Here is a 10,222-nt window from a genome sequence, read left to right as displayed (position 1 = left end):
TAGGTGTTCCTCCTGGTAGGTGTTCCTCCTGGTAGGTGTTCCTCCTGGTAGGTGTTCCTCCTGGTAGGTGTTCCTCCTGGTAGGTGTTCCTCCTGGTAGGTGCTCCCCACTGGCAGCGGGGTGTTCCTTCTGTGTCAGCATCCAGCCCTGACATAAATTCTTTCTCAGACCAGAGGGGAGGCATGGGAGTAATTGAGGCACAACTCACATGACTTTATCGAGAGGGAGTTTTTAGGGATCCCTCATGAAACCCTGAGTTCACACCCTGAAAATTCACCCGTGTTTATTCTCTAAACAGCTTTTATGCCAAAATGTAATCTGAGGGTGAAACTGATTAGCATTCTGTTTCCTAGATAGCCAGGAGATTGACTGTGGTCACGTCCACACCTTTCTCTGCCCATTTAGTCACGTCTTCTTACCTGTGCCTGCTCTCTCACGTAGACTGAGTTAACACCTCTTTCCCAGGCAGCCTCCCAAATTTACAAAGAAGGAGCAGAGTGCCATTAGCAGATCCTGACCCTTTGTCTAGGATGGCATCAGTTTGTCTCAAAAGGCTAGGTGACCACCTCCTGTGTGGCAGGTGCAAACTGTGGCCTGAAATTCTGGCCACAGTAGAAATATGGCCAATGTAGAAATATGGGCCTGTATAATATGCCCCTACAATCCACTCCCTCTTATTAATTTTAATAAAACCTGTGCTTCAGCACAGGACAGATTATCACATCTGCCTTAGGCAAACACTTCTCTATTTACCCAGTTTACCCGTCTTTGGAAATGGGCATCTTAATTATGTGAGCTCCTGTCTCAGGCACCTGGGGAGGAGAAGATTCAAATCCATCTCTACTTCTGTGAAGAAAAGAAATAAAGGGAGAGAAATACCTTTGGGCTCTGTGTCTTGGAGCCATACTGTTTTGTCAGGAGAAATCATAATGTTACATGAATAACCATGCTCCTAAGACTGTAGTCTCTTATTTAAATGAGAGGAGGATTGCCTGAGTTAAAAATGTTTCTTCAGATGGTTTAGAGCACCTCTAAAATTTTGTATATTATATCAAAATCTAAAATTCTTAACATATGCATTAAACCTAAACATTTACAGGGTGAGTCAAACTTTTCTCAACATCTTAAAAGCAGTTACAAACGTTATCAGGTCAATATCATAATTAACAATAAATCCTCAATTAAATCCAAACATTTATAGGGCCCGTCAAACTTTTTTCAACACCTTATAAGCCCTTACAAACATTATCAGGTGAATACCATAATTCTAGAGTAGAAATTAGCAATAAATCCACAATTTATCATATCACAATCTTCTTAAATCCATATTAATCAAAAGACAAGAAAGGCTTTTTTGATGGGTAAGAGTACAATGACATTGCTGTTATCAAATTCCAGTTCTAGTCTCTTGAGCAGCAGTTAAACCCTTAGGCTGCCCCCTCTTAAGTGAAGAGGGGTTTCAGTCATTCCTTATTGAGTCTCTCTTTCCTGAGGGAAAGTTTAGTGCTTCTCTCCCCGCTGAATCCTGATCAGCTCCTCTGTCCTGTTTACTGCAGAATTGTCCCAGCTAGTCTTCTCCTTTGAAAAGGAAGGAGAGATGGAGGGGAGGGAGTATGAAAGGGGAGGGGTTGGAGAGAGAGAGAGAGAGATTGAGAGATTAATTGCTGGATGCTTGAGAAATTAAATCTTATTCTATTGAGAATTGTCCTTGACTTCTAGTCTTAGTTTCTTAAATGGTTCATACCAGAAAAAAAGAATTTTAAGGGACCTTAATGGTAATTTCATAAATATGTGTATAGTCTACTAATTATACAGTGAGCTGGGCAAGATGATATGAGGGCTAGCAAGATGACTCATAGGTAAGGGCACATGCTGCCAAGCTTTGACAGCTTGGCTTTGATCCACAATCCCTGGACCCTATGTGGAAGAATTTACTCTAAACACACACGCGTGTGTGCATCAGTGTGTAAAAGATGTATTTGAAGTCCATTGTGTCAGACATTGATACAAAAGTCAGTCTTCTCATGGGCTGTCACATTTCTTATTTGTTGCTCTAGCTTCAGAAGCTCCTTACCATGGATCCAACGAAGAGGATCACCTCAGAGCAGGCTCTGCAGGACCCTTACTTTCAGGAGGACCCCTTGCCCACATTAGAGTATGTACTCTTTCTTCTCCATGGTCTTTGCTCCAACTGGATGGTGCTGTATGTTGCTGAGTGCCAGGGGAACACTTCCCTGACTTGTTCTGCTATGCTCATGAAGACTGCACAGAGAACATCTCCTCGGGGAAAGGCCCACACCAGCTTCCTAGATAAAAGCCAGAACAGAACAGAAATGGCTCAGGCACAAGCCACGCCCAAACCAAGCTCGTGCTCTGGGCTTGTAGATATTAGAAAACTTTTTTTTTTCCTGAAAGGGAAATTTATTTTCATGTTTAAGCAAAACAAAGTCAGTTTAGTTTGGTGCTGACGGAGTGAGTAGTGCGGACGGCGCTCCGTGTCACACGTAAGCCTACTCGCAGCGGTCCCCCTCGGCAGTGAGAGCAGCAGTCTGCAGGACTGCTTCAGTTAAGTTGTTCGGAACGTGTCCTGCAAACTCCAGTCATGGTAAAGTATAGGGTGTAGGTTAAGAAAGAAAAAGTAAATTTTTAATTTTAAAGTAAGGTGATAAAGTCACACATTTTAGGTATCTCTTGTTTTGTTTTTTTTTTTTTGTTTTTCGGGGCAGGGTTTCTCTGTCACTTTGGAGCCTGTTCTGGAACTCACTTGTAGACCAGGCTGGCCTTGAACTCACAGAGATCCTCCTATCTCTGCCTGGCTAACATGTATTTCTTTTTAAATGGTTTAGTGTGTTTGCTGGTTGCCAGATTCCATACCCCAAAAGAGAATTCCTTAATGAAGATGAACCGGAAGAGAAGGGCGACAAGGTATAAGCTTCGTGCACCACTGACTTTCTGAGCGGGAGAGCCTCAAAAGGATAATTGAGGGGCATGATTTGATGATCTATGCCTCTGCCCGCCTTTCATCTAGCGTGCTTATGTTGTTCTTTGTGGGGGTTTGGAGACTGGAGGTGTACTTTGAAGTTTAAACTGAACTTCCTGTTTTGTCTTAGTAGCCCTTTCTATTCCTAGTTCTTCCTTGTTTTGTTTGTCCCGTGTCATCTCCACCCTGCTCTGCTTTTGTGGGCCTTACTCCACTCCTCTATGCTAACTGGGAGTGTTAGCCGCTAGCACCGCTCTGCTGTCCAGAGTCCTGATGAAAGGGCTTTGAGTGTGATGGTATTTCCTGTGTGCCTTATGCTGCCCACTGAAATGGCTGTTTCATTTGGAGATGCTACACATTGCTATTCGGGGCTCACTATGTTAGTATTTGGGAATGATGTATTTTGGAGGTTACCCATCTCCATTCTTTCCAGTCATCCCATGTGACCAGGTTATACCCCAGGTGTGTCACCAGTCACAGGTGTATCAAGTAGTGAAGTCATGTGACCAGGTTATACCCCAGGTGTGTCACCAGTCACAGGTGTATCAAGTAGTGAAGTCATGTGACCAGGTTATACCCCAGGTGTGTCACCAGTCACAGGTGTATCAAGTAGTGAAGTCATGTGACCAGGTTATACCCCAGGTGTGTCACCAGTCACAAGTGTATCAAGTAGTGAAGTGCATTTTCCATTTGTCTGGCTTAACAGTAAATCTCGAATCTTTCTCCCCCTCCTGACTCCACTAAAAGAATCAGGGACAGCAGCAGAATCCGCATCAGCAGCCCACGGCCCCCCCACAGCAGGCGACAGCCCCTCCCCAGGCTCCTCCACCACAGCAGAGCAGTGCCCAGACCAATGGGACAGCAGGGGGAGCGGCGGCGGGCGGGGCTGGCGCTGGAGCAGGACTGCAGCACAGCCAGGACTCTGGCCTGACCCAGGTGCCTCCAAACAAGAAGCCCCGCATTGGGCCTTCGGGTGCAAGCTCGGGCGGGCCAGTTATGCCGGCAGATTATCAGGTACTCCATGACTGCTCCTTTTTGGTATGAAGATATTTTATGAAATGGGAAATTGACTTTTAACCAGTTCTCTTAGAGCTATATAGTTCTTAGCTCCAGAACCTGACCTAGAAACTAGATGGTTATGTTTCTGGCATTACATGAAAGGGAGGATTTTTAATCACGTTTCATGCAATTGTGAGATATTTTGTATTGAGACTTGTTTATCTTAACACCCCAAGGAGAGAAAGGAGGGAGGTGGGAGGCTCCTTAATAAAATGTCAGAACTGTATCTGTATTGGCCGCAGATTAGGTAAGTGTCTTATTGGACAAATTCAAGAACACTTAGAGTAGAGAATGCTCTCACTGGAGGGAATAGTCAGTCGTTAACCATGTAGACTTGAGAAATGACCAAGGCTAAGCAACAGCTCTCAGAAGCAAGTCCTACTGGAATTATGTTAACTCTAGATATGCGTCTTGTGTTCAGACAGAAAGGAAATTATAGCTGTACCACTAATTAAGGAAGCTAAAGGGAAAAGGCTTTTCTCACATCTGGTTCTAGGATTTATAGGGAGTGAAACCTCTAGGGTTGTTTGAGCACACTGTCTTAAAGCATATCGTGTTCTGTTTCCTTGTATTCGATTCTGAGTTACTTTGACTTGTGTTCAGATTGGACTATTCTGTGAGGAGACTCTGCCTTGTCAGTTTCCACGGGTGAGATTTTGGGCTGTTTCAATAAGCAGATATGATTATTACTTCAATAGGAGGAGCCTGGTATAGTGGCTCACCCCTGGGACCTCAGCTCTCGAGAGACTGAGGCAGATAGGTTGTGGAGAGTTCCAGGGCCAGCCTGGCCTCCATAGTGAGTTCTAGGACAGCCCTGCCTTAAACACACACACACACACACACACACACACACACACACACACACACACACACAAACACGGCGGGCGGGAGGGGGGGGGATGCATTTTTTTCCTATGGAAAAAGAAAATACTGTCTTTATAGAGTTGTATCAGCAGTGTTCAGCCTAGGGAAAGCTGTCTGTCTGCTGGTCTCTTGAGGCCAGCCGTGTAACAAATTGCTTTGTTTAATTTTTAGATGGGAAATAAGATTTATTGGTGAGAATGTTTGGTTTGGATGTTACCTGACATTTATAATACCTCCCTACTGCTAACCTGCCCTGTCAACCTTGCTTGTTTGCTCCTTGGCAGCTTCTCTATGTCCCTAGTTTCTGCCTCCAAAAACTGCCTGAGAGTGATTTCCCAGTCCCCACCAATTATGGAAGTGGGAATGAACAGTATACAGTTATATCTTATGGATGCCATTTTCCATTTACTAAATGAATTGTTTCATTGTCAAATGTTATCCTGTAAAAGCTTACGTTTGTCTGCCTTTCTTTACCAGTGTAGCTCACCCTCCCCACTGCACAGCCAGATTCAACACCAACCAGGGTAGCTGCAGTCTAAGCAGGCTGTTGTTTCAGATAAGCAGAACATATCAGCTGCTGTGGATCGGAGCCAGGGACCTCGTCTCTGTCCTGCCTGTGGTTGGCATCTTGAGCCCCTCTCTGTAGTCAGTAACCCCCACTTTCCTGTTTCTTTTTCTAGCACTCCAGTTCTCGCCTGAATTACCAAAGCAGCGTTCAGGGGTCTTCCCAGTCCCAGAGCACACTCGGCTACGCCTCATCTCAACAGAGCACGCAGTACCACCCGTCTCACCAGGCCCACCGGTACTGACCACTGCCTCTGCTTGCCCAGGACAGCGTAGCACAGCCTCCAGCAGGGCGGGGTCTGCATCGCAAAGAGCCCCAGAGTGAAGACTGTGATGCCGCTGCCATGCAGAGCTCACTAGAGAGGAAACCTTCGCCTACTGAGTGTTCTGAAGGACGACTATCTCTTCTTGGTTGACTTAGGAAGAAGATCTTGTGAAGTGTCCCCAGCCCTCTTCCCGCATGAATTTCTCTGGGACTTCCCTGGTGAAGCCTCTGATCTGCCCCAGCACTTCTGCGTCCTTCAGCACTTTCTGAGGGAGTTCCTGGTGCACCTTTCTCACGCTGTAGCAATCATTATAATTTATCTTTTCTTAGGACTTCAATGTTTTAGGAACAGGGTTCCGCGGTGTATAGTTTTATACTTCATGAACTGATTGAACAACACGAGTCTCGCACCTTTTAAAGCACTACGCAGTCTTCACAGACTAACTGCTTTGCTCTTGGAAGTCTTAAAGAGAAACTGTTGCTGTCCCAAAGTACTTACTATGAGGTTTTTATTATCTCTTTCAGGGAAGGTCTAGTAAAGGCAAGCGTGGGACAGAGGGTCCCCACAGCCAAACCAGTGTTGATCTTTGCAGCTGCCGTGCTCATGCTGGGAAGAGCTGAAGCAGTTGGTGGTTTTTATAATCACTCACGAGGAACTTAGTTCCCAGAAGTATCATATTCTGAATAATATTCAGTAATTAAAAATTATAATTTTAACCTTCATGTAGCTAAGTCTACTCTAAGGGGGGTTCTAGAGCTTTGATGGAACATGGTCCTTTGGGACCCACCTGGGAAATCTGAAAAGACTGTAAACTGCACAGGGCTTCACAGAGGAGTCGTGCTGATCAAGGGACCTTTCTTCCCCTCAAAGGAGGCATCGGCCTCTCCAGAGGAGCCTTGGTCCCTCCAGTCTCTCCACGTCTGGGTCAGCATGAGTGACTTTCTTACATAATCAAGGATACTCAGCTCGAAGCCTGTTCGCTCATCCGCAGTGTTCTCCTTTTGTATTTACATTAGGCATAGAGTGACTATTTTTAAAGCATGTTAAAATTTTAGGTTTTATCCATGTTCAAAGTATGTATCATGTATGCATAATTTTGCTGTTGTTACTGAGACTTAACGCTGTCAAGAATCTTTTTATTGCACTGAATGCTTTCTTTTGCCCCTAGGAGAAAATTTAATAATTGTGCCTAAAAACTATGGGCAGATAGTGTAAAGTAGATGAGGTGAATATTTGCATTTCCATGATCTACGAATTAGAGGGGAGTTCTTTTTTAGCTACTTCTAAGGAACCCCTCGCCCTCCAGAGTCAAGAGGAAATGTAAAGGCTTAGAGCCCCCCTTGTAGTGCCGGGGGCAAGAACATCTCTTTTCTGATGCTACTAGCAGCACCAGCCTTGTTTTCAATGTTTCTTGAGCTAGAAAAATAGCCAGTTGTTGTATATGCAAACTATATGCATTTTTAAAAACTATTCTTGTGAACTTATCTACCTGGTTATGATACTCTGGGGTCCATATTCAAGTAAAATAAGATTTTAGAAGCCAGTATACATTTTGCACTATTGATGTGATACTGTAGCCAGCCAGGACCATACTGATTTCAGCATAATAATGCTTCTGAATAGTAATAAAGGTTGAATAGTGACCTGCGTACCAAGACTGACGAAGTCATGGACGTGCTTCACGGGGAGGAATTTCTGACTGGCTCCATGATTCTTATCCCTTACATTTTAGAGAAAAAGACTCAGCCTCCTGCATAATGTAGCTACCTATATAAAGTTCTGTCTGGTGCCCTAGAGCCTGTGTCCAGGGCCACTGCTCCTTCACAGGCTCAGTGCTCTGCCGGGTAGAAAAGCAGAGAGCAAAACACATTCCTTGTTACAGCCAATCCAGTGACACGTGGTTGACTTAGAAATGTCTGTGATATGAAGGCCCTTTTGTTTACTCTGAACCCAATCGGATCCCTATGCCTCTGCATTTTATAGTAAACAGTGTTATCGGGAAGCAGGTATGTGACTGACCTCTCGAAGAGAAAGCCAGTGATTAACTGCCACAAAAGGCATCTATGCATCTCTGAAATGTTCACAGCAGCCTTCAGCATCAACTGGGGACATGTATGGACAGAGTCCATTCTACCAAGTGGTTGTAGGGAATCACAATAAACATAGAAGTTCTTGCCCTCAAGTGAGCTCACGTTTAATAAAAGACATTAGCCCCGGTCTGTGTATAGAACAAAATACTAAGAGTTCTTTGTATGCAAGCTGAATACATAATTCTGGCAATACGCACTTACACATTCATAGGACGGCCCTAGTAAAAGTGACACACACACCAGGACCTTCCAGAAAACTCCATTATATACACAGCGGGGTTCCACATCACCAACTGCTTCTGGCCCTTTGCTTTTCTTGCCTCAGGGGTAGACTCATACCTGTGCCCAGTACTCTTAGAAGTAGTTTTTGTTCATCATTTCCTTTCTCTGTAAAGGAAGCAAAGCCTTTCATATACATTAAGGCCATAGTCCACGGGGTGGGACCTCCTGTGGGTCTTGTGAATCTTCTTAAGGGTAGAATTGACCTTGGTGAGCCTCAAGTGATTGGATTCCTCTTTGAACATGTATTGCATACTATTTTGTCCCCTAGGAACCCAGAGGCATCCTCCGACTTACGGGAACCTCGAAGTCTAGGGAGATGTTGAAAGATTGAGTTGAAAGGTTTCTGTTTTTTTATATTAAAAGTCACTTTTAGAGGTAGCTTTTTGGAGGGGTGTTTGGGGTAAAGGATTCAGGAGTTTGGGACAGGCTAGCTTAAATAAAGTAAGGTAGCTTGGGGCAGGGCTGGTATTACGAGGTTGAAGCAATCCTTTTGATGAAGTACCCATGCAGTGAGATGCAGAAATGGAGGACGTGTTTATTTTTATACCTGTGCTTTTGAGACTTTAGGACTTAGAATTCTGACGCCCTGCACTACTTCCCTCTAGCAAAACTAAGACCTTTAAGACAGGAACAGACGGCACCAGCATGCATTCAAGTCCACTGCCTCGTGCCTGATGCAGCAACTTGGCCAGTTCTCTGTGCCTCTGAAATGATGCTCTTTTCATCGCTAGAGGGAAAAGGAATTGGAGAATAAAGTTTGCAGCCTGCTTTGCTTTTGTTAATGGGTAGCCACAGCTACATGCTGAGGAAAACTAGCAGGGAAGCTGCGACTTCAGCTCGGTGCTGCTCCCCAGGAGATGGAGAAAGGCAGTGGATAGCCATTGGGTTTAACGGAGGTTTGAAGGAGTCAAGTACAAGTAATAATTTTCTACAAAATGTAGCAGTTTAGGTCCCCATAATCATCGAGAATAGTCATGCATATCATAACCCCAAAGGTCAGTGTTTGAGGACTTGAAAAAGTGCGCTGTACCCGAGGAGGTGCTTGTTCCTCTGAGCTGTTGCCGGTAGGGAGTGATGCGGATGTGTTATACGGGAAATACCTAATGCACTGTTATCACCTATAGTGAGTAAATTAAGACTATTTAATTTTTTTAAAGCTTTGTCTGGGTAGACACTAAAAGCATTATACAAAGCCAGGACTAAGGTGTCCTTTTTAATAACAGCTGAAAGTACTTTTTATATATGTTATACAGTATGTCCTTTCTAAACTAGTTTGTATTTCTGATAATTCCTATTTGTGAAATGTATCTGTCTATCTTTTTCGGTCATTTTCTGCACGCACCCCCTCTGTATGATCGTAGGTATTGCCCTGGCTCTCCTTGCTCTGCTGTGATGTGTCTACTCCAGGCCGGCTGCCCTCTGTAGCCCATTCTGGGGATGCAGGGTGTGCTGCCTCTTCAGAACTGAGGGCTTCTGCTCTGGAGTTATCCAGCCATTCTTCTCAAAGTGACAGTTTCAGCTACGATAAGTTACATGGATTTTATATTCTTGGTTGAAATAAAATTTAATTGACTTTGTTCCTGTGTGGATTCTTTTAGGGGTAGAAAAAAAAGTTTTTTAATTGAAAAGTATTTATTACACACATATATATGTACACATGCAGGTGCGTAGGCAGAATAGTGCACTTAAGGAGGTCTGTCCTATGGTTCCTATTTCTGTCATGAAATAATTCCCAAAAGCAGCTCAGGGAGGAAGATAATGATTTCATCATACAGCTTGTAGCTTGTAGTCAAGGCAGGAACTGACGCAGAGGCCATGGAGGAGTGCTGCGTACAGACTTGCTTCTCCTGGCTTGCTCAGCCTGCTTTCTTTTAGAACCCAGGTGTAGTGAGAAGGCGAGCAGGCCTGCTTTTCGTCCCGCCCAGCTCCCGCATGGTTAGCTTTACACCTGAAGTAACAACACACAAATTATATTCATTTAAACACTGCCTAGCCCATTAGCTCTAGCCTCTTTCTGGCTAACTCTCACATCTTGGTTAACCCATTTCTCTTAATGTGTGTAGCACCACGAGGTGGTGGCTTACTGGGAAAGATCCTAACCTACATCCTTCTCTGGT

The 10,222-nt window shown here is 44.4% G+C and overlaps 1 protein-coding gene across 1 annotated transcript in view; it reads left to right on the top strand.

Moving 5' to 3' along the window:
• Cdk19 (cyclin dependent kinase 19) overlaps positions 1-9,682 on the top strand; it is a 136,995-nt gene extending 127,313 nt beyond the window's left edge. Inside the window, exons 9-13 of the mRNA XM_050137963.1 lie at positions 4-15; positions 2,058-2,155; positions 2,847-2,925; positions 3,728-3,994; positions 5,584-9,682. Coding sequence (XP_049993920.1) covers positions 4-15; positions 2,058-2,155; positions 2,847-2,925; positions 3,728-3,994; positions 5,584-5,712 — 585 coding nt within the window. The 3' untranslated portion in view covers positions 5,713-9,682. The remainder of the gene's footprint in view (positions 1-3; positions 16-2,057; positions 2,156-2,846; positions 2,926-3,727; positions 3,995-5,583) is intronic.
• The last annotated feature ends 540 nt before the right edge of the window (positions 9,683-10,222 follow it).

This window comes from Alexandromys fortis, unplaced genomic scaffold (assembly GCF_014885135.2).
Source record: "Alexandromys fortis isolate MF-2015 unplaced genomic scaffold, M_Fortis_MF-2015_v1.1 scaffold_14, whole genome shotgun sequence".
NCBI classification, from domain to species: Eukaryota; Metazoa; Chordata; class Mammalia; order Rodentia; family Cricetidae; genus Alexandromys; species Alexandromys fortis.
The sequence above is the reverse complement of the archived record's forward strand: the minus strand, read 5'-3'. Positions and strand labels throughout refer to the sequence as shown.